Here is a 24499-nt window from a genome sequence, read left to right on the forward strand (position 1 = left end):
CAGCTTGAAGTGTTTGTGCTAACTAAAAATAAAGACAAGATGGTAGTTTATTAATTTTTAATGAAATTTGCAGATTGTTTCGGTGAAGTTTAATAAACTCCTTGCTTTCTAAAATATAACAGGACACCGGAGTATATTCTCCAGCGTCTCACACTTCTGATAATCAGCTGTCTGCTTGACAGTTTTAGCTGTGCAAAAACTATAACTTTAATCTCAGCCAAACCGATTTACTCAGGAACAAATAAAATACTAAAGAAAGCCAAACAATAACATTTTTAAGTTATCTAAGTGACTTATATATATGTTTAACCTGACTAGCGAAAGACGGCGGTGGGTTTGAAAACGATTTGCCGGGAGTCCGGTGTTCTCACGGCTCTAGTTAGCCTTGCCCCCGCCTAGCTAACGAGCTAGTGGGTAACAGACGTCTCCGAAAACGTCGGAGCGCTTTTGAAAATATGTGGTGTCTTGATAAACTGAGCAGATATTTGAGGTTTACACAGCTACATTCTCGCCTGAAAATATGTTAAACGTTTATTTTGTGACCAAGAAAGAATAATAAGAGTAAAGTTAAAACTAACTAGCTGCCGCCATTGTTGACAACTGCGCTGGGCTGCGCTATGAATTCTGGGACACAGCTTCTTCTTCTTCGGGGTTTAACGGCAGCTGGCATCCTTGTACATGCAGTGCTGGCATCTTCTGTTTCAGTCCGTTATTACACTCTTAAATCCTACTACTCATTCCTGCGTCCTTTGTGATCTTACAAAGCTTCAAACGATGCGTCGACTATTAAATTAGTCGTCGACGATTTTAATAGTCGACGTAATCGTGACTAGTCGACTAATCGTGGCAGCCCTAATTATCACTACAGTAGCGGATTAACATTAAGGAGGTAAAGAGTCAGAGGCCTTCTGGAGTTACGGTGGACCAGAAACAGAACAAAAAGAGAGTGCATATTGGGCTGACAAATTAACAGGTAACCACCAGCACACTTGCAGTTGAAAGTTTGTGTTGCTGGCTAACTGCTGGATGTGTACACAAGCACATTAATCTCATTATGTCAAAGTGATAGCCAGTTGTGTTGGTGTATTGAGTAATTTTGGCAAAGGCTTGAACTACACTTTAACGCTAAACTAACTTTTTTATGATCGTGCTAGATGGTGTAAAATCATAGACTGTATTTAAAGGATGGTTTTCAGATCTGAAATATGAAACTGATGCAGAAGTTTTGTTAAACAAGCATCCTTTGTAATTGCCAGTGGTGGGCAAATGTCCTGGTCTGATGTTATAGAAGTCTAAATAAGAGTGACTCTTTAGCTCACTTGATCTGTGGGCTCAGCAAATATTTTCCTAAAGACTGGATAGTCTGTTTTGAAGTCTTGTTGAACACAACATGGAGCAGATTTAAATGAAATGTGTATAACAGAATGCGTGACTTGTAAATCTTTTAAACTCATATATTGTATTCACAAAAATAAAGAAAACATTAATGAAAAATCCGACAAAGAAGACCTGGGACTGTTGAGGAGCTAGAATCCTGCATCAGACAAGAATAGGACAATACTCCTCTCAACTAGTCTCTTCTGTTCTGGAAGTTCAGACTGTTATTAGATGAAGAGGAAATGCTACAGTGGTAAACATGGCCCTCTCCCAACTTTTTTTGCTATCCAAGTGAAAATAACCTTGTTTTTTCTTTAAAAAGTACATTTTCTCACTTTAAACAGTTTGTTTTCTATGTTCATAAAATATGGGATTATGAGATTGGAAAATCATTGCATTTTGTCTGTATTTACATTTTAGACAGCACCCCAACATTTTGGGGATTTGGGGTTATATATAAAGTGTATAGCAAAAGATTTGTCCCCTTGTTTAACACCAAATTTGCCAAATGTGTTAATAGCCTTTTATTTGACTGCGTTGCCTTCGTAGACCTACTTGCCTGTGTTTTGCTAGTCGAAACAAGTAATTCTTGAATAAGAACCTGTGTTCAGGCTTTTGTTTGCTGGTGGTAAGACGCTGTAATTTACAGAAAATATATTAGAAACTCAAAAGACAGTTTGTCTCATGAGATTTATTCAGATTTTATACTTGGATTACTCTTAGCTCCAAATTTAAAAAAAGATTGCTGCTATTTACTGGCAGCATAATGGGGAAATGGCCACCATAGAGCCAGCATAAACACACAGAAGAATATGATTAAACAGCTGTTTCAAGAATGTAAAATTTCTCTTCACACTCAGGCACGCATATTTGAACGATATTTACATAAAAGTGCACACACACAGTCTAAATTTACAGTCAGGGTGAATACATTTAGCCAATAAAATTTGGTTTATATTGTTGTCGGGGTGACAAAGAAAAGACAGATAAACAATTGCAGAGCTGAACTATCATAGCTCCCCACACAAGCACGTACACACACACACACAAAATAAGTCTTCCTGTCCTTCTCCATCTATCTCTCTGTACACACTTGTATTTTGATTTATGTCTCCTGATGCAGTTCAGAGTGAGCTTAAATCTATTCACTCTGGTCCAGCCAAGTAGTTTCAACCTCCACCCAAAACCATGAGTGATAAATATGGTTACTTTGTCTTTGTGACACATTTAGTCAAAGATCTTCACAAGAAGAGGACATGTCATGTTTCCCACTCCAGCTTGAGCTCTGTGCAAAGAGTAAGTCGAATCCAACGCTGCAAACACGCTGAGCACAGATCGTTTGTTGTACACGCATCTGCAGTTTTTATTGCTGTTCTAACACCTAAAGCTATGCCGTGATCTCTTTAAGCTAAAATTTTACTTTATCCTAAAAATTAAGCTTTTTTTGGTTTTATGATTGGGGATTGATGATTCCTCACACTTAAGATGTTTTTCATTTGATTTTCAGACTCAAGTAGATTACAATATTGAGTGCGAATTAATGTAAAAAACCCCTGAATGAATTTCTGTAACCCTCACAAATGACTTCTTTTGATCTCGTTTACTACACATTTTATTTCTAACCTCTCCCCCTTTCTCTTCCACATTCTGCTACCCTTTTTCTTGATGCACTGTATTCCACTGTATTCTTTTCCTTTGTCCTTGTCTGTCATCCTAATAGTCTCTCTCTCCCATTTCTCCCCCTTCCTCCGACCCTGACCCACTTAGCTGGCTGCTTGTTATTCAAACCTTTGCTTTACCCACACAAATACAGACTCACATACACAGAAATGAAGAAAGGGAGCAGCAGAGATGAGAGAGTGTGTGAGAGAGAGAGAGAGAGAGAGGCATGAGAGGGGAGAGAGTAAGAGATAGGAATTTGGTTCGACTACAAACCTTGCCATCCTTTTTTGTTCTCTCAGTGGTAGGTTTGAGATGCACACTGATAACTTTTACAATCATTCCTGTTTTGTGGTACGACTACTGATAAGCCTATAAGTGTAAGAATGTCTGATTTTTAACAGCAGAGTGAAATCGAAGACAAAACACCCCAAACAACACATTTCCACATAAAAGCCACACCGTGCTAATGAGGGTGCTTCCCAATCAGACTGACGCAGAGCTGCTGCCTCAGCCGTGAACTACTAAACCCCAAATTAGTTTTAAATACTAAATTAAACCTAGCTAGCTAGTCTTAATCAGGTACTTACGGTCGACAGGGTTTATAAAACTGATGATTTTATATCTACAGGGTATAATACATTACACTAGGTTGGTTGGTTACAGAAATGCCGCCCAGAGAAGGTCACAGGACATATAGACCATTCATTGTACAGCACATTAGGTCTGCGCCAGCAGAACACCATCTCCAGAATTGCCAGTATCTTGCTAGTTGGGACTATTTTTGCTCTTTTTTTCACCCCTTTTCTTTCTTTTCTCGCAATATATTGAAATGAATGTGTGTGTGAGGATCACAAAAAGCGATCCTTTAGAAAGTAGCAGAAAACAGAGAAACAGAGCTTGCTGTGATTAAGTGGTTAGCACAGCAAGATGGTTCCTGATCTGAATCCACTGGCCTCTCTGTGCCTGCATGGGTTCTCTGTTGGTACACTAGCTTTCTTCTAAAGTTCATAGAAATGCATGTTAGGTTAATTGGCTGTAGATGTGGTTGTGAGTGTGACTGGTTGTCTATCTCTCTAGCATCCGTCTCAAAATGTACCCTGCCTCTTGCCCTGGGCTGTAGCCCCACCGTGACCTTGGATTGGGGAAGTAGTAAGTTTTCTTTAAACAAAAACACTATTGCAATGCTAATAATAAGAAACACAGACTTTTGTCTCAAGCTTGTCTCAAACTTATGACTTAAACTTTGCCAACCTGACACCTAATTTGCTACAAATTAGCTGCTATAATACCCGTACCCCCCACCCTAAACTGGCTAAGTAGTTAAGAAAATTGATGGATGGATTTTTAATATAGAGCTTAAAGTAATTTTGTTTGCAGAGACACTAGTTTCTCCCCTCTGCTCCATGTTTCACCCTGTGTGTATGTGGTGCATAAACACAGACTGTATATGGATGGAGAGAGGAACAGAGCGATCGTATCTCACATCATCAACTGAAAAGGATGATATAAGGTCGGTTGGTTTATAGAGAATATAACCCAACTGACTGTATGTTAATTTTGTTGGAGAAAATCCAGTAACCAGCTTGTTGCCCAAAAAAGTAATGGTTTCAAGTTGTGACTTTTTTCTTTTAATTTATATGAATGTTTACAATGGTCATACAACAGTACTGTAAACTGTAGCCATCTGCAGTGGGGATGATGTCAACTCTCTGACATAATGTCTTTAGGAAATTAACCATAAATGGCAGCCCAGCTATCAACCAGCTCATTAGTAACCTAAACAGATGAGCTGTGTTTTTGCTGAGATTGAGTATGTTGCACTGCTAATCAGCATTTGTGACTTTTTGCCCTCAAACATAATTGTGGTTTAGGGTTGTAACAATTCATCAAGTAATTTGAATAATTTGATTGTAAAAAATTCTCGACACACATTCTTTGCCTCAATGTTTCTTTTAAGGCACGATTCTGCAGCAGATGTTTTAAATGATGTAAACAAAGAGCGTTTCACCCTCATTTGACGACTAAGAGGCGGAGCCATTATTGAATGAAAGAAAATATGTTTCTAGCTTCCAAAACAGCAGCGCTGTTCCTGTGATCAGCATTAAAACCTTTACTGGGAAAAAGCTGGTGGGAGTCCTTCATCAAAGCACCTGATCAACAAACTCAGGCGTGAATAAAAGCAAACTTTGTAGCTGCTCCATCCACCACCGTTTGTTTTACACAGAAAAAATTGGCAGTAAGCCTCCAGAAGTTGTAATAAAATATGCAGATGAACTGTTATCTTAGTCTGATACATGTTTAAATTATACAGCCTAATGACGGCCGGCAGCAGCCGTCCTATCTTACATGGAAGCCGTACCTGCAGCAAACGGGTGCGTCTAAAGGGGGGGATGGGGTGTACTAGACCTTATTAATTTCAAGGCTTTCGTAACTTTTTTAGATTGAAAGTGAAATCATATAAAATACTGTAATAATTCAACTGCATTAATATTTAAAAATATAAAAAAATCACAAGCCAATAAAAATGAGCCAACAACCTGAAGGTTGTTAAGTAGGCCACTGAATGATTATTAATATTAAATATTGCCTACACCATCATACGATCTGTTTTCAGCAGCACAAAAACATGCCACCTATTAATTTCAGAAAGCCTTCCAAGAAGACAGAGTAAGGGTAACATTTTTATGTCTTGCTTTAGATGATTATCTTTTTTTAAATTTGACTTTGATCTTTTAATGTACTTGAAATTATTTATATATTTTTGCATGTAAGAAAATGTTTTCTTTAAAAATTTAATTTCAACATATAATCAAAAGGTTGGATTTTTTTTTTTGACAGATGTTATATGCAGTTAAACTTGTAAACATTGGTTTTCATTTTAGAAATTGCAATGAGCAGTTCATTCTGAAAAAACAGTGTTTTTTTCTCTTTTGAATATTTATTATTGCTCATTAATAAGACAAAAGTATTTTTTACACAATTACTCGATTAATCAATGGAATAATCAGTAGATTACTCAATTACTTAAATAGTCCACAGCCGCAGCCTTATTGTGGTTAATGAATTGAAATGTGCAATCAGTAATAGTCTCTACAAACGTAATGATACTAGTGAAATCAAGAAATATTTGTCCTTGGTAATGTCGACGGCAAACCACCACCTAATGGTACCTTGGTCAAATAAATGTTAGTGTTTAGGTTGAGGCTGCATCTTTTCAACACGGTTGCTGAGCGAATAAGCACAAATTCAAGTCATTGAAAGCAACTGAGATCTCTGTCGGTCCTTCTGACTTAATGAAAAGCCTAATAGATTCCACTCTGCCTCCCAGACTGAGCGCCCGTTGAAAAGAAATCATCACCATTTCGCTTTTTTTCACCTCTCTGCCCTCATTCTTTCTCATCTCCTCTCTTCTCATGGTACTTACTGTAGGTTGAGAGCTGTATTTGTCCTTTAGATAGCAAGAACACATTAGCCACTTGGCTTAGCATGTATAAATGAGTATTTGTACCCTGGTTTGTAAATGTGGGTCTTGAAATTTTTCATGTTTTTTATGTAAAGTTCAGGAATTGATGAATTGTTATTTATGATTTGCAGAGGGTAAGTGTGCATGGCATTAACACCACAATTTACAGTCTTAAGGCACCAGCATCAGGCTGAGGTTAGATCATACGTCAAAGCAGGTGGTTAAGATAAGAGCTGAGGCAGGTGCTCACATTGGTTGTGCTCGTGTGAGGGATATTACGCTGCCGCAAGACTAGAGGAACCTTCTTAAATGAATGCAAGCGGCACCTGAAGTGGAAATTATAAACGTGGATGAATTTGTCAGCTGATCAGTGGAAAGTAGCGCAGACTGTATTGTCAAGCTGTTGCTATACATCCTCCCAATAATAAATTATACTGATGCGAAAAAGTATTTTTGTTTTTTAAGTATTTGTATCCTTACACACTTGGCAACATACATCAGTTATGGTTAACTAACAATTGTTTTTGTTATCAGAGCAAATATATTTACTAATACTTGGCTAATAATAGCGGTTTGAAATAGCAGCCATACTCCTCCTTAAACTATTTTGTATGCAGATATATTTTAACCTATATTAGTTTGTTTTCCACTGTGTTTAATGAGATAAAGAAAGAATCAAATGTAGTAACAAATGGTAAACTTGTCAGTCATCAGTCTTGATCCATGATGGTTTTTTGCATGTTGCTATTTGTGTATATTTCTGAAGGGCTTCCCTGTAGTTTTTGTGTGTGTGCCTGTGAGATGTCATATATTCAGGTCAAAGGTAAATGGAAGAAGCTAGGTTAGCAGTGAAGTCAGCAGGTCTGCTTGTTTCTTTTTGTCCTCTGATTTTTCTGGGAAACCCACACAGAGAGAGAATGGCGAGGAGAGAGATGCAAATCTCACCTTTCCTGTAATTGTTATGTTTTTTTGAGGATGTGTTCCTTGTAAGGCATTAAAAATTAACTGTTAATTCTACCAGGCAACAAGCAACACTGTTCTTTGACTTTCTGTTGACTCTGTAAACCTACACCTCATTTGCATAATACCCAGCAGCTGGCAAATGGATAGAGCAGCTACACCTGTCTGTCCACCTGTCACCTGTGTGTGTATGTGTGTGCGTGTGTGTTAGTCTACAAGAAACAGTGCTTTGCTTTTACCCACCTGTTCAAATGTTGTTCTTCTGTTTGTGTTTGTCAACCAAGACAATGATTATCTACCAAGGATACCATGATTGATTTGAATATGGTTTCTGGATTCAAATACTGTTTTGTTTAGTCCCATGAGTTGTGTAGGCTTTTATTAGTAATAGTCACTGCTGTTTTACACTAAAGCAGTAGCAGTCAGTACCTTTATACCATAATAAAAGTACAGCACACCTAGCCTAGTCTGGCTTTACAAAAATGTGTGAACAAATGTGTTGTTCTAAAGAGCTCAAAGAATTGAAGTGTAGTATTTTAAATAGGAGGCCACTGTTGTCAGTTTGTGAAATTTCTTCCCTCTTAGTAGGGCTGGGCCATATCATACCGTCCACGGTAATACCAGTATAATGTTGGGCAACAATAAAAAAAATGAAATATCGTGATAGAATATGGGTAAAACGCACATGCGCAGTGCCTTTGTTTTCATAAAGTTGTGGAGTTGTAAAGTATTTTGTCTAGTGTCAACTAAATAATGTAGCTTCATGGGCAGTGTAGTCTGTGCTGCGGGGAGAATGGACTGCCATACCCGTTATGTGTCTGTGAGCGCGAGGTGGGAGAAAAAGGAGAGTGGAAAAGTACGAATTGTCACCGACCAGAAACGGGAAGTGGAAGCATGTAAATATAACAATAACCACTGCAGCCAAAAAGAGTGCCTGACGAGCCCAGTTGTAAGTCAGCTATTAAGACTCGACTGTTCGTGTTTTCCTCCGAAACAATAAGCTCCGTTGCAGCAGCCTTTCAACGCCTCTCTCTGTCTCGTGCTAGCAAAGTTGACCCAGACAACAAAGTAAAGCTAGTTTTCGGCTACGAGCCCGACACAGAACCCAACGTATTAGCCAGAGGTCCCTTTACTACAGTTTGGAGCCGCGGACCTGTTTTATATATGCCTGGAATAGTTTTCAGGGATTGCTGCAAAAAGTGCAGCCTTACCTAATGTCCACCCTACTGTTACTCATTTTATATTAAAATTAAAAAATCTAGTTTGTATTGGTATCGCAAGTAGCCTTCAGTAATAGTAATAAATCACACAGCAATAGTACATTCATGTAGTTGTAAAAAGCTTGACAATATATTAAGTAGAGCTGGGCGATATGAGATTTTTTCAAATCACGATATGTTTTTTTCATTTCAGGCGATAATGATATCTATCACGATATAAGCCAAATAACTATATTTGTAAGATTTAAATGTGCTGTTGCTCACAAGTAAAATGTGAAATAATCAGCAGCTTGTTTTTATTTAAATATTTATTTCCCATAATAAGTTCAACAGGGTAGATGTACTTAAGGAACATGAGACTTTTTCAGATAAATAAAGGCAAATATTGCAAACTACACAAAAGGCAGCCGCTAAAGCGTTTAAGTTTCAAAATAGAACAAACGAAACAGACTAAATTGTCAATTCCACTTAGAAACAAAATATTAATTCTAAAAATAAATCTTAGTTTGTTTTACAGAAGAACAGACAAAACTGACTAACTTTTGTCAATATCAAATAAACTGAGAACTAAAAGGAAATTCTCAATCTCTCCTTGTTGTATAGCTGAGCTTTTCAAACAGTTTTAACAGTTACTTTAGTCTGACAAAAGCCGAATGACGAATTAGCGCTTCCAGTCAGAGACTGAGGCTACGTCCACACGTACACGGGTATTTTTGAAAACGGAGATTTTCCGTTTTCGTTTTAAAAAATAATCCCGTCCACACATAAAGGGAGAAATGAAGGAAAACGCTGCTATGAACATGCCAAAGCAGCAGGTGGCGCTAGATTCCTAACCGTGCAGAAATGTTGGCCAATCAGAAGTCTAGAAGCCTCGGTGGGAAAAAGTAAACAAAGCTGGGGCATAGAAGCAGAACCGAGTCGTATGTGTGGACGGACAGTAACTGTGTGTATATGTAAGCATTTAAACACTGCAGAGAGTACAATTAACAGAAACAGTATTGTAGAAATTCATTTCACCGAAACAATAACGTGGCGCACAGTGTGACGCATGCACCAGTTTATTGTATTTCCAGACTTGCTTTCGGCACAATTTACAGTGCACGCTACTCTATTTTTTATCAGACTTGAAATAGCCGAAATACCTTCACACTACGGAACTTCTATGGCTCTTCCGTTCGACAATCTCTCCGGCGTTGGAACCATCATCTGTTTTCTCTTCGGTCACGCTCGGTTGATTTTTCTAGTCGGCACACTCATTTCCTCCATTACGCGCTGGCTCCATTACCCGCTGGCTGCTTCCCAAACAAACCCACGTGCGGCTTGGCACTTGTGCTGTATGTAACAAGTCACGCGACGTGACGCTGCAGCTGTGATTGGTTCGGCTCTGCGCTACTTAATTTAGAGGACAAGAGCGGCGAGGTCTATCGCGATAGCTTAATTTCTCTATCGAGTAAAAGTTATATCGCGATACATATCGTTATCGTTCTATCGCCCAGCTCTAATATTAAGTAATCTAAAGTATTCAGAATACGTTACTCTCATTGAGTAACGTATTCTGAATACGTTACAAAATACATTTTGGGGCACAATTAATGTAGCACCATCCACGTGCTATATTGCTAGTTGTTAAGTGTAGTTGCACGTTTAGAGCAGCTGAGCTATTTGTATGTAGCTCTGCACACAGGAAGAGAGAGGCACCATGGAGTTTATTACCCGCTTCCAACATGAAGACAAACTAATCTGTATATATAGCAGCAGGAGAACAGAAATCATATTTAACCTTATTTACATGGAACAGTGAATGACTGTTAACTTGCCGACTTAAGTGTTTAGATATCAAATGAACAGATGAAGCAGATAAACAAAATACAAGAGAAAATTTCATATAAATCATTATTTTGCATGTTGATAAAAAAAAGGTTAACTGGAACAGTAGGCTAATAGAGACCATAGCAGTTAATGAATTTAGTTTTTTATCACATGAATAGACCTGCTGGGGGAGTCAACCTAGTCTATAAATACACTGCCAGAAACATGTATTTAATGAGCAATTATAATTATCTTCTTCACTATGAATGTCTTTGAACATTAAATGCAGTTAAAATGAAAAACAAATAGAATACTGAAATGTAAAAACCATCTTGTAGACTGTTTTTCTTCTAGTGGCTTGCCTGTGACATGCAGTGATATTAAAACCCTTTGTTCTTTACTGCTGTCTGTGATGTAGGACAAATAAAAGCTATTGTGAAAGAAAGGGCTTCACAGGAGGAAGTGTTGTGCAGATAAGAGAGAGAAATAAGGAAGTAAAAGGCCCTGCATACAAATAGGATGCTCTGTGTAAATATAATGTTTTATTCTCATAGTATATGAGTTGCCCTGATATAAAGTATAGAGTAATATTTCCTGTTGTGAAAGTTATGTAACGTGCTTTAACAAATGTCAGTCACACAGTGACTTAAAATGGCAGGATCAAAATTCTAGATTCAGCATATCAAATTTGCAAACAACAAATACTAATATCTGTCATTCTGAAAATGTCAAATTCTGAAATAATAGGGTTGTTTTATGGTGACTGGCAAAGACAGTCACTGTTAAATCACCTCATCTCTGCTTGTGTATGATGGACATGGACAGTAATAAAACAGAAGTGTGTTTACGGCCCTCTTACTCAGGGAGGTTGCAGGATTTTCAATGTCTGAAGAAGATGGCAAACAGATAGTTGACTGGCAGCCAGCTAGCAATCTGCTACCTCCATCTTTACTTATTGTGTCCTTGCCGGCTTTCCGTTATGTGTTTGCTGTGTTTGATTATGGTTTGTTGACATTGTTGCTCTTGCTTTTTGTTCTCTCCAGCTGGATGGGGACACCATGTTCCTGGGTATGCCAGAACCAGGCCTTGACTTCGCCTCAACCAATCAGGTGTGTGTTTATGAGACTGTGTGTGTGCGTTCATTTGTGTGTAGAGACAGAGTGTGCCCTGTGAAGTTGTTTGTTTGACTTTCTGCTTTCAAATCACACTGAGCTGTTCTCTAAATTCCTTTTAAAAGTATGTCAGCAGTAATGTTGGATGTTCCATATTTTATTGAATATGGTTACTAATGAGAAACCGTAATCAGAACGCATAGAGTGCATTTTGAGAAAGTTGCAGCTTCTCTGACGTGCAGCCAAATTATCTTGGGGATATCTTGCACCATGGATCAGTGTAACATGGTGACTTCATGGGATGAGTGTTCCCTTTTTTCTAAAATCATGCAGTGTGGTTGTCATTTATCCGGAGTAAACAAAGGCAGCAGGTGTGTGTGTACCGGTTTAGACATCGTTGTGGGGATCAAAAATTGGAAGTTTACTATACTTGTGGGGACCAACAGCCTTTATGGAGACCAAAATCCCGGTACACACAAGTTGGAAGGCATTTTTGAGACTCCAAATATGGTTTTAGTGTCAGGGTTACCATAAGGTTAGGGATAAGTTTAGGGTAGGGGTTAGGGTTAGGCATTCATTTTTGATGGTTAGGGTAAGGGGCTAGGAAAAGCATTATGTCAATGAGATGTCCCCACAAGGATACGACTACACACACACGTGTGTGTGTGTGTGTGTGTGTGTGTGTGTGTGTGTGTGTATTGGGGGAGTTCGATACAGCATAGTATTACAATGTATGTAGCAATGCAGGGATATCAAATATTGATATTTTATTAAATAAATAAAAATGATCTGGGAATATAACAAATGCGCTAATCTTACATACTAAAATCCTGAGATAACGTTAGACAAGCAAACTTACATTAATTTGACTCCACTGAAAACTCAAATTCATATATGTGATTTTAGACAGTTTATCACAGTTAATTGCTGTATTATCAGAAATGGACTGCATGTACTTGCCAACTTGACCCCATTCAGTTTCTCACTGACATCAAACTAACTGTCTTATGACGACATTTATGGCAGATTTTATTGACGGTGTCTGAGAATACTATTTTGGAGTTTAAAAAAAATGAAGTGAGATAACTTTATGTTGTTATGTAAGTCAGATTTGTCTAAGTTTAACTTTCAGGACATAATTTGCAGTTGAAAAATGGTGATAGATTGCAATACATGTTATTGCAATACTTACCATATCACAAATTTTAAAAATCCCAATAATACTGCATTGTGAGTCAGGGTTGCAGCTATCGATTATTTAAGTAATCGAGTAATCTATCAATTGTCTTATTAATGAGCAATAATAAATATTCAAAAGAGAAGAAACACTGGTGTTTCAGAATGAACTGCTCATTGGTTTCCATTTTAGAGATTACAGTGTTTTATAATTGTATACAACGTGTAAAAACAAACAAACAAACAAAAACAACACTTTCATTGTATTTATCATTTTACATTTATTAATGTATCAAAATAATTTTTTTACTTCAAAAATATGTAAATAATCTCAAGTACATTAAAAGATCAGATTTAAATAAAATAAGATAAATGCAATCTAAACTGCAGCATGCAGAAATGTAGCTTTACTATGTGATCTTGGAAGGTTTTCTGACATTAATAGGAGGAGTGCGTGCATGTGTGCTCGTGTGTGTGTGTCACTGTTTGAATATACATAAGTTGGGTAGATTAGTTTACTAAGAGGGGGAAGTAGAGATTTAGGGATTAGTTTGAAAAACCAATGAGACAAAGCAAGTCGTATCACCTGTATTCAAAGTTGTTATAAGGGAACTCGTGATGCAGACTACTTTGTAAACAGCTGCACTTTACACAGCAGGGCATCACGGGAGAAGAGAAAAAGGCCTCATATATATATATATATATATATATATATATATATATATATATACATACAGTGGGGCAAAGAAGTATTTAGTCAGCCACCGATTGTGCAAGTTCCCCCACTTAAAATGATGACAGAGGTCAGTAATTTGCACCAGAGGTACACTTCAACTGTGAGAGACAGAATGTGAAAAAAAAATCCATGAATTCACATGGTAGGATTTGTAAAGAATTTATTCGTAAATCAGGGTGGAAAATAAGTATTTGGTCACCTCAAACAAGGAAAATCTCTGGCTCCCACAGACCTGTAACGTCTTCTGTAAGACGCTTTTCTGTCCCCCACTCGTTACCTGTATGAATGGCACCTGTTTGAACTCATCATCTGTATAAAAGACACCTGTCCACAGCCTCAAACAGTCAGACTCCAAACTCCGCCATGGCCAAGACCAAAGAGCTTTCGAAGGACACCAGGAAAAGTATTGTAGACCTGCACCAGACTGGGAAGAGTGAATCTACAATAGGCAAGCAGCTTGGTGTGAAAAAATCAACTGTGGGAGCAATCATCAGAAAATGGAAGACATACAAGACCACTGATAATCTCCCTCGATCTGGGGCTCCACGCAAGATCTCATCCCGTGGGGTCAAAATGATCATGAGAACGGTGAGCAAAGATCCCAGAACCACACGGGGGGACCTGGTGAATGACCTGCAGAGAGCTGGGACCAAAGTAACAAAGGTCACCATCAGTAACACACTACAACGGCAGGGAATCAAATCCCGCAGTGCCAGACGTGTTCCGCTGCTGAAGCCAGTGCATGTCCAGGCCCGTCTGAAGTTTGCCAGAGAGCACATGGATGATACAGCAGAGGATTGGGAGAATGTCATGTGGTCAGATGAAACCAAAGTAGAACTTTGTGGTATAAACTCAACTCGTCGTGTTTGGAGGAAGAAGAATACTGAGTTGCATCCCAAGAACACCATACCTACTGTGAAGCATGGGGTGGAAACATCATGCTATGGGACTGTTTTTCTGCCAGGGGGACAGGACGACTGACCCGTGTTAAGGACAGAATGAATGGGGCCATGTATCGTGAGATTTTGAGCCAAAACCTCCTTCCATCAGTGAGAACTTTGAAGATGAAACGAGGCTGGGTCTTCCAACATGACAATGATCCAAAACACACCGCCCGGGCAACAAAGGAGTGGCTCCGTAAGAAGCATTTGAAAGTCCTGGAGTGGCCTAGCCAGTCTCCAGACCTCAACCCCATAGAAAATCTGTGGCGGGAGTTGAAAGTCCGTGTTGCTCGGCGACAGCCCCAAAACATCACTGCTCTCGAGAAGATCTGCATGGAGGAATGGGCCAAAATACCAGCTACTGTGTGTGCAAACCTGGTAAGGACCTATAGTAAACGTTTGACCTCTGTTATTGCCAACAAAGGTTATGTTACAAAGTATTGAGTTGTATTTTTGTTATTGACCAAATACTTATTTTCCACCCTGATTTACCAATAAATTCTTTACAAATCCTACCATGTGGAGTCATGGATTTTTTTTTCACATTCTGTCTCTCACAGTTGAAGTGTACCTCTGGTGCAAATTACTGACCTCTGTCATCATTTTAGGTGGGGGAACTTGCACAATCGGTGGCTGACTAAATACTTTTTTGCCCCACTGTATATATATACATATGCAGTTTTCTCACTACGCTCTCTTTGTAAATACCAACGGTATGTTTCTTTACGCCAAAACCCAAATTGCACTGGCACAGCACCCCTATAGAAAAATTATTTTAATCAACTAATTGTCACTGTCAATCAGAAGTATTTGCTGGTAATCTTAAATGTGGGAATAATTGTTTTTCTTTGTCTTCTGTGATACAAACTTCAAATCCTTGAGTTTTAGATTTGTGGGGGGAAAAAGCGCTATGAAGGGTCTGCTTTCATTTAAATTTCAACTTACCTGAAAATATGGTCATGAAAAATGGGAAAATTTCCACTAGAGAACAATTGTTCATTATATAAAGTGAGATCAACATAGTAAACATCAGCTGTTACAAGATAACTTAGCAACAGCCCTAGAACAGTACACTGCACAGACTACACAGCAAGTGGGTGTTGCTGCTTTTGAAAGTACACTTCAAGCTCCTAAGGGAAGCCTAGGATGTGTGTTTGTTAGTGCAGAATTACCTCACCACCAAGCAAAGCCTATATTAATAAGATGCACTACTATAGATACATTATTCATAGAGTACAATATAGAGAATATTGTGCAGTAAAGAAATACATGATTTGATGTTTTATTCATAGTGTTTTGCCATAAGAAGATGGGGAGTTGTGTGTGTGGAATAAGAATTTATGGCTTTATTATTGAATCACCACTGCCTTTATAAAGGCAGGTTGTTGTGATGAATGGAACCAATTTCAGTCAAGTCTGACCCTCATCCTTGTCATTTTTGGAAATGTTAATGGAGTGGCAGTAATGTTAGTGTATTAATGCAGAAACAGGGAGAAAGACAGGTGAATCAGTGCTTTGGAAGGCATAAAAATAATACGTGTAGGTTTGCAGTCTAAAGGTATTGTGATTTTTTTTTTTCTACAGAAAATTCTACATGAAAGAATTGGTAATGTAAAGAATTGGTAACTGTAAAAAAAAGTAAAGGTGACTAATTGTTGAATTCATTTCACTGATTAGCCTATGAAATAAATTCATAGACTAATCAACTAGTATGGGTAAGACAAGACATCGATGCAGAAATATAATGCGTTGGCTTCCTGTTCCGCTTTACAAAATCACTGTAATGTGATGCCATCTAATTATGGACACTGCAGTGATGAGGAAAGCGAGGATGGTGTTTACCATCACATGCTTATATTTATTGTAGAAAACTTTAAATAATGTGAAAATTGACACTCTTCAAACATTAATTGGTCTGGAATCTCATGCCCATGGGAATTTTTTTTTGTACATCATTCATGCGTATACAAAACGTTTTTGTGTAAGAGAGTAGCTGTATAATGATTAGTAACTGCAACTTGATTTCTGAATTTAGAAATCTTCACATTACTGCTTTACAGACAAATGCACCCAGCACTGATTTAAGAGTTACATTCTGATTCCTACAGTAGTTAGTCTAACAGGAACAAAACACTCAGAAAACACGCACTGGTCAAACATTATCTGTTCTATCTTAATGTAGCTGCGAGCCATTTGAAGCTGTCTCAGTAACCAAATGGTATTTTAAATGCCTCTGACATGTGTGGAACTTTGTGCTCTCTATGACCTTTCACATGTACATTGTCTTCTTTTGATGCAGGTTAAAGTTCACATACATGCTGTTAATACTTCCACGCAGTGCAGCAGAATTTTATGAGAAGTCATCTGACCCTCTTTTCCATGTTGCTGGTTTACAACATCATGGAACAGATGATTATATATATATCATCTGATAATGGTGCTAGGTGTTAAAACCCCCCCCAAAACAAAACAAAAGAAAACTCACTTTAAACCTCATGGTAGTGCTAGAGGAAAAGTCAGGGCATCAGCAAAGTCATGAAGATTCGTGGGCTGATACAGAATATCAAGCATAACAGCACAGAGGCAAATAAAAGGGTGGGAAAAACTAAACTGCTGAGTGAAGTAAATGTACCAGTATGATACAAGAAGTACAATTTATAGAAAAACTGACCTGCAAATCCAAGAGTATGGAGGATGTATTCGAGAAAAGATGGATTTATATCATGAAAATAACTTTCTTTACAGTATGTGATAATGTGAACATGTTTTTATCCAATAACAAATTAGTTTTTGGTCGGTGGTTGTTGTGTTAGCAGGAGAGTTTGAAATGTGAGTGCATAGAAATGAATCACAGCAGCACAGTGGTGTTAAAAAGAACGTGGTGATCGCCACATTTACTCAAAGTGACTAGCCTGTTTGTAGCACTGTGTCACAATGATGTCTTTATGTGTTTGTCTCGGTCTCATTGCAGCTGTGCAGCACCGGGTAACCTTTTCTTATCGGGGATTAGCTGTGGAGGAAACAAACAAGCAATTTATTTACAGCTTCTCTTTCTCTCTTTCTGCTCCTTCTATCACCTCGGTATCATTGCAGCCCAACTTTCACATAAAGCAAAGCAATATTAGCCATTTATAAAGACAGAACTTTACTTGTGTTTTCCTCTGTATGAGTGAAAACTTGATCTCTCTCTCTCTCTCTCTCTCTGTCTCTGTGTGTGTCTCTTGCTTTCTCCTTGCTGCTTTTCATGACCTTTTGATTTGACCTCTGACCTCCCTCTGACCTCTGGGCCCATTTGAATTTGTATTTGTCTTTGTGATTCTTCCCACAGTTTCGTGTGCCACATCCCCCTCACCCTCTCAGCAAGGTGACACCACCCTCACAGCACTGGAGGAGAGACGCACACATGGCCGAAACACATCGCCTGCCCTGGGTGAATGTTCATACAGACACACACCTCTACATGCACAAAACCAAACACTTCCAGGTGTCCACAGAAAACTGTACCAAGTAAAAGCATTGACTGCAGATTATTTGGAATTTAGCATTTCACATCTGTAACGCTTGCGCAAAATCAGATGAGAATTTATGCAGCTGAAGTGTTGGTATCATTGCAGCACTATCTCTTTGTCAAAGCCTGCAATACCCAGAATTCAACTGGAGTTGCACATTATGCTTACAGCAACTAAGTTAGGTGGAAGGCATTTGCCCCAATTTCTAGTAAACTCACGCCCAGATTGAAGTCAGTTTGAATTTTTAGACTTCACTTGTACATGATATTTATTTTATTAAACGAACAGACTGACCAGAAATTGGTGAGTTCCCAAACTGTGACGCTTTGGCTTACACTAGCCAACCTTGTGGGAAAAGTCATTCTAATCATTTAAACCTTAATGCACACCTGATCTCTGGGATCAATATGTTTGCACCTACAGTTGTACATTGATGCTGCTTATTTTTATTTTCCATGTCTGATGGTGGTGCAGTTAAGTATGACTTAACAGCCTCTAATCATAGTATTAGTCAAAGGTCATTAATTGTGGTTAAACCATGCACTTTGTACGTTGTATTGTGCGTATTTTGACCTGGTCTAAGGAAAAATCAGCTTTTATTCATCATATGAGGTATATAGTCATAATATATATTTACTGATGCAGCAAGATATGGTTTAGTGAGTGCATCTGAGACAAAAACAACAAAAACAGTCTCTGTACATCTCGTATAATTTAGCTTTCACGTGCTTTCATGAAAATCTGAGCTGTGTATCATACAAAAGAGGTTTGATGTTTATTATTAGATAGCTTTAACCTTGACCTTTAGGTTTTGTCTGTTCAGTTTACACAACAAACACTATAATCAAAGAGTCTGACAGATTTGTTTTCTTGTCTTTTTTACCTTTGTTAGTTCATGGTTTTATTCATTTATTTATTTATTTATTACATTTTATTTTAAGATATCAGTTTGTTTCCAGTAAAACTCGTCAACATATCTTCATGCAACATTTCTCTTCAGTCTGTGTTTTGCAGTGTGGAAAATCATGATGTATCAGTGAATTACAAATTTAATATGTCAGTGGAAGATATGTCGGGGCACCAAGTCTTCCAAAATCTAAAAAACACTTTTGTTTCGATGTTCTTTGCTTTGTCTGTTTCTCTTTCTCTTAAACAAGCTCCCACGTTTTATCAGGAAGACAACTGACTGAGAAATTCAGCATTCATAAAACCATACTGTAGCTTCTGTGTGAGTGTGTTTACATCCAGCTCTCAGAGGATACAGTCAGTGTATGTGTATCTCTTCAGTTTACTCTGCACAATCAATTTAAACATCATCTTTCTACAAGCACTATTTTTTTTTATGAAGACACAGGAAAGAATCACAGCACAGTGGAATCATTTTCTGTAAATCCCCACCCACGTACACCAGGGCTTTATGCATCGCACACTGCTGTATAGCTGCTGTAACAGCTGGCCACTAGTGGACATTAAAAAACTCTAATTACCACCCCACCATGTGTCAGTAGAATTTTAATTCTATGATTTTTGGCCTTCAGTGATAATGAATAAGGGATAAAATTAGATTTTCATTTTAAACCTGGTGCACTTTCACCTCTATCTAAAAGCCCAAATTCACTCACTGTTTGTCTCCGGATCATCAAGGGTCTTGTCTGGTCCAGTTTTGGCTGTATGTGTTTGAGGTGTTGGTTGGCTGTTGACCGACTATCTGTGTGACTACTGTGCATGTATGCAAGGGCAACAGGTAATCCACCATGGCCCTAATCACCCCACTCTAGAGACTGTAGGCCACCAAAGACTTGCAGGAAGCAACTGCTCCAGCTGCATAATTGGCTTTACAGTGAAACAGCCATTAATCGGAGTCTGATTTCTTATGAGACCTTGATATATGACCTTGTGTCCCCCACCACCTTCACCTTCTATTTCTACCATTTATTTGTTTTTCATGTTAATTAGGCTACATTTAAAGTTCAAGGCAATCAACTGTTAAAAGGCACATTTTGTAAAGTTCATTAACGACATGATTGTTAAGTAAATGAATAACTGTAGTAAAATAATCATGATTATATTTTTATTTTGCTATAATCCATCAGTCCTAGAACAGGTCTTATGAAGGATAAATCCCGTTTTTAAAACTTTTGGTTCAAACTATCATCAAAGGACAGAGACAACACTGAGTGTCTACAGTCGTCTGTAAAACATAGTTGTGGTTTGGGGCTTCATTCCAGCGAGTGCTTTTGCAGATCTTGTCAATATTGATGAAATAATGATTGCATGTACCATCAGATTTGGATGCACCATGGAATACAATCTGGAAAGTGTCTGATTGACAACAACTTCATTTTTCAGCAGGACAATGATCTGAAAAAACACACAGCCAATGGAATAAAAGCGTACCTGGATAGATTACCATCAGTTAAGAACTGACATCCCCTGGAACCAGACCTTAACATTATTGATATAACATGTATAACATTATCTTGACGGAGAACAGAACAGCCAAAGAAGAACTTTTGGAAAGAAAGCTTGCCTAAGATCAGAATCTGTGCTGAAGAATAAAAGTGGTCATACTGAATATTGACTTTTAAGCAACTCACAGTATTGTAAATTTAAGAAATTTCTAACTGAATGCCCATTGGATACTTCACAAATCAGCAACCTGTCTGCAGCAGATGTATTTGATAACCTCCTTCTGTAAATGCTGGCAACATATTACTCACAATCATATGTGCTTTTTTTTAATTTTATGAAATCGACATGGAGTTGTGAGACATGCATTTGTAACACGAACACTACATGTGGGAAAGGACTTAATCCTGACTACATTAGTCTTTCTAGGAGCTCCCATTGCACAAGGAACAGTCTATTGTACTACCAACATGAATGGAAGAGAGAAGGAGAAGAATAATTTATGCAGAAGTTGAAGGAATGACAGAGTTGGAGAGGGAGGGAGAGAGGCAGACAGACAAGCAGTATAATTTATGCACAGCTCAGAGCTCAACAGTGTAACAGTGATCCAAGAAAACGGACCATTCGGCTTGATGGTTGCCCGATAAACCCAATACGCTTGTAGGGCTATGTAGTTGGTCACACAGGTTTTAGTAAAATTACTGCACTAGATCAAGTTTTACTTAATGGTTTGGTATGTAAAGTTTTGTTTTATTTTAATGTAGAAGTGTCACGTACTCTCGCAACTTTAACAACATTCTTGCAAGATTTAGCTATTTTTCCCTTGTGGGTTATTTTTAAAAAGAAATCACCTCACAAAAGTCCACAGACAGCATAGGCAAGAACTGCTTTCAGAAATCGAGACACACCTTAGTCAGGTGAGACTGATGATAAAATGATAACATAATGCCTCCCGAAACTGTTATAGTTGTGCCATTTATAATTAAGCTATAGTTGAACTGCACTTGACCACACATGCACTGTAAACAATAAAATGGGTGTGGGGCTGATCACAGACAAGATGTGGGAAATGTACTATTTGTGAAATGTTGTTAAAACATAGAATATAATGATATTCATCGTAAGCAGAGTGTAAGCTGTGGAGAACCATGAATAGTTTGAAAAGTTGCAGAGAAACAGATGGATGAGTACAACAGTGAAAATGAGTGGTACATTTCTTTAATTAGATGCTAAAGTTACATGTTGGTTGTTGATCCTCTTTAACAATAATTAAAGGCTAACATTTCAGATTAAATTACTAAGTCACAGAACATTAACAGTGCAGTTGATTTGCATTATGTGAGGTTCTGTATCCTGTTATATGTCATTACTGATCTTTCATTTATTCAGTTATTTATCATTTATTTTCATTTTCACATTTCCCTAAATTATCTTCCAATTGTCTCTCGTCTATAGAGCCCGATTATTTTCATTTTGGCTTCACAGATTTACTGTTTCTGACCAGATTTTGGTCAATTAAAACATTGTTGTCCATAATTTTATTTAATGAAATAGCTTGGTAACATTTCAGTATGGCTAGCGACTGTGTTTGTTGTTTTAGTACAGTTTACTGAAAACTGAATTGCATTTATTTTGGGACTATTCAGAGTTGTGCTCTAGATTGTATTTACAGCAACAGGACAGAGCCAAAATAAGTATCAGAGAATAAATGGCGTCTCTATTCAATCATGCAAATCTTCAATCCATATTCAACATTTTGATGCTCCTTTAAAGTGCAATTCCCCTTTGGGATTAATAAAACACTCTTTCTATATGCAGCATTTATCTATTTCGCTTCCACCGTATGACACATTGCTTGACTTAATTGCTTTTGCACTGTTTAGAATGTGCAAAAGCATCTTAAAATATGCCCCTGGCACCTCAAACTTTGCTACTCGTGTAAGAAGTTGATAAGTACTCAGGCTGTGAAGTTATGAAAAGACACAGTCAAGACAGCGTTGGTAATGCCAGTGCTGGTGCTACCTCGTAGCCCTTCTAAGCTGATACTGGGATTACATGACACACCCATAAAGACTTATTTAACAAACCTGTTTTGTAGATTGACTGTTGAATTGCAGCCAAATCAAAGTAGTTTTAAATTTGCCTAAAACTGAAAGATGTGAGAGGGAGCGATGCATATCTGCTGTGTTCTGTGACCCAGTGCAGCAGTTTGACTCACTGATGTGAGTTAGCTTTTGTTAGTCTGCACAACAAGCTTCATGGCATATAATATCAGTTGTTGGTTATTAATAAAATATAGAGAACATGAGCACAAAATGAAGGGAAATGAAAGTATTTTTTTCAATTTGTTGATCATTTTGTTTTATTTTTATATCTTGTTTCCTAAATATTAAATTGAAGCGGAAACTTATAAGTGGAACCGTGTTTTAGCACGGTGGCAGTGAGTTCCACAGTGAACCTATACTGTATAACTCATCGTTTAGTTCACAAGTCATGCAACTTGTAACTCAACACTGCATGGGGTTTGAGATAGAGCAGAAAAGAGTGAGAGATGAAATGGAAATTGAGGATGAGATTAGGAGAGAGAGCAAAAGAGGGGTGGAAGGAGAGGGATGGTGAGAGATGAAGAGCAAAAAAGTAAGAGATGGAGAGACTGGTGTGGCTAGCCAAGCAGAAAAGACTGTCAGTCTCTATAAAAGATCTCCTCTGTCAGATTAGTATGAGAGGGCTTCTCTAACACTGCCTCTCTCCCTCTCTTTATCTCTCACTCCTCTTGCATGATTCTCTCACTCATTTCCCTCTTCATGTCTCCCTCTCATGTGTCTTTGCTCTCAGCATAATTTGTTATGATATGGGGACTGCTCCTGTTTTTGTTTTGTTTTTTGGTATGTCAGATTAGCACCTTTGTATTTTTTACACACAAAAACCTGCCTGTGTCTATTCTCTCAGGCAAAATGGGCTTGTACATATAAATTACTGTATTGTTGTGTCACTGAATGAGCAAGTATTTGTTCACGAGGCTTTTCTTTCAAGACGGGGAATATCATTAGCGATAATTAGTCTATGATACAAGCTGTGGCTGACGAAGACAGACTGCATGACACAATACGGAGCTGTAGACTGGAGTCTGAGGAAACAATGGTGTGTAGTTTTTCCACTCGCAGTCATTTAATAACTCTGACAGTAATGTTTTATGACTCTTGTACTCCTATAGACCTCTATGCAATTATTATTGATTTTCTTTAAGTTGTGCACTCTGCTAAAAGCAACATAGCCCAGTCACTTCAAGTTTTAAGTGTTGCCCATCATGTTATGTCAGCTACTCCACACCTGACTTTAACATCCATAACATTTCAGAAAGCTCATAGCAATGTTTGTTTGTTTAATAAGATAATATTAAGAAGCACTAAAACCATGAATTTCAGCATTTCTGGTAAATCAGCTGATCTCAGCGCCAGCCCACAATAGCTGATGGTTTAGTTTATACCCTCCAGCGATCATATCCCGTATTTGCAAGCCACATGGATGCCCACATCTGTTCAAAGTACAGTGTAGATTCAACACTCTAAGGAAACAACGATGGATGGTTGGACTTTTTCCAACACCAATGAAGTGCCCATGAGGCAACAGCAATGTACATTGGCTTAATAAAATTAGAAGTCTAGTTGGCATTAAATAAATGCCTACTTCCCATCACCCCAGCCTCTGAGCCTGGTTCTGTCAGAGGCTGATTCCTATTAAAAGTAATAATAATAATAATAATGGGTTGCATTTATACAGCGCTTTTCGAGACCCCCAAAGCGCTTTACAATTCCACTATTCATTCACACACTGGTGAAGGCAAGCTACAGTTGTAGCCACAGCTGCCCTGGGGCAGACTGACAGAAGCGAGGCTGCCATATCGCGCCATCGGCCCCTCTGGCCAACATCAGTAGGCGGCAGGTGAAGTGTCTTGCCCATGGACACAACGACTGAGACTGTCCGAGCCGGGGGTTTGAACCAGCAACCTTCCGATTACAAGACGAACTACCAACTCTTGAGCCGCGATCGGAAAAAGTGAGGTTTTCCTTCCTGCTGATGCCAATAGCTTTTTCGTAGGGGGGCTTCTTGCCCCCTACGAGCAAA

General features: G+C 38.2%; 1 protein-coding gene across 1 annotated transcript in view; it reads left to right on the forward strand.

The window, feature by feature from the left end:
* The window catches only part of tox (thymocyte selection-associated high mobility group box), a 63335-nt gene that overhangs the window by 18418 nt on the left and 20418 nt on the right, over window positions 1–24499 (forward strand). Inside the window, exons 2-3 of the mRNA XM_085255010.1 lie at window positions 11535–11600; window positions 17785–17886. Coding sequence (XP_085111136.1) covers window positions 11535–11600; window positions 17785–17886 — 168 coding nt within the window. The remainder of the gene's footprint in view (window positions 1–11534; window positions 11601–17784; window positions 17887–24499) is intronic.

This window comes from Mchenga conophoros, linkage group LG18 (genome assembly GCF_057382185.1).
Source record: "Mchenga conophoros isolate Kocher_MC1m ecotype Shallow Benthic linkage group LG18, M_conophoros_male_GT1.1, whole genome shotgun sequence".
Taxonomy (NCBI): Eukaryota; Metazoa; Chordata; class Actinopteri; order Cichliformes; family Cichlidae; genus Mchenga; species Mchenga conophoros.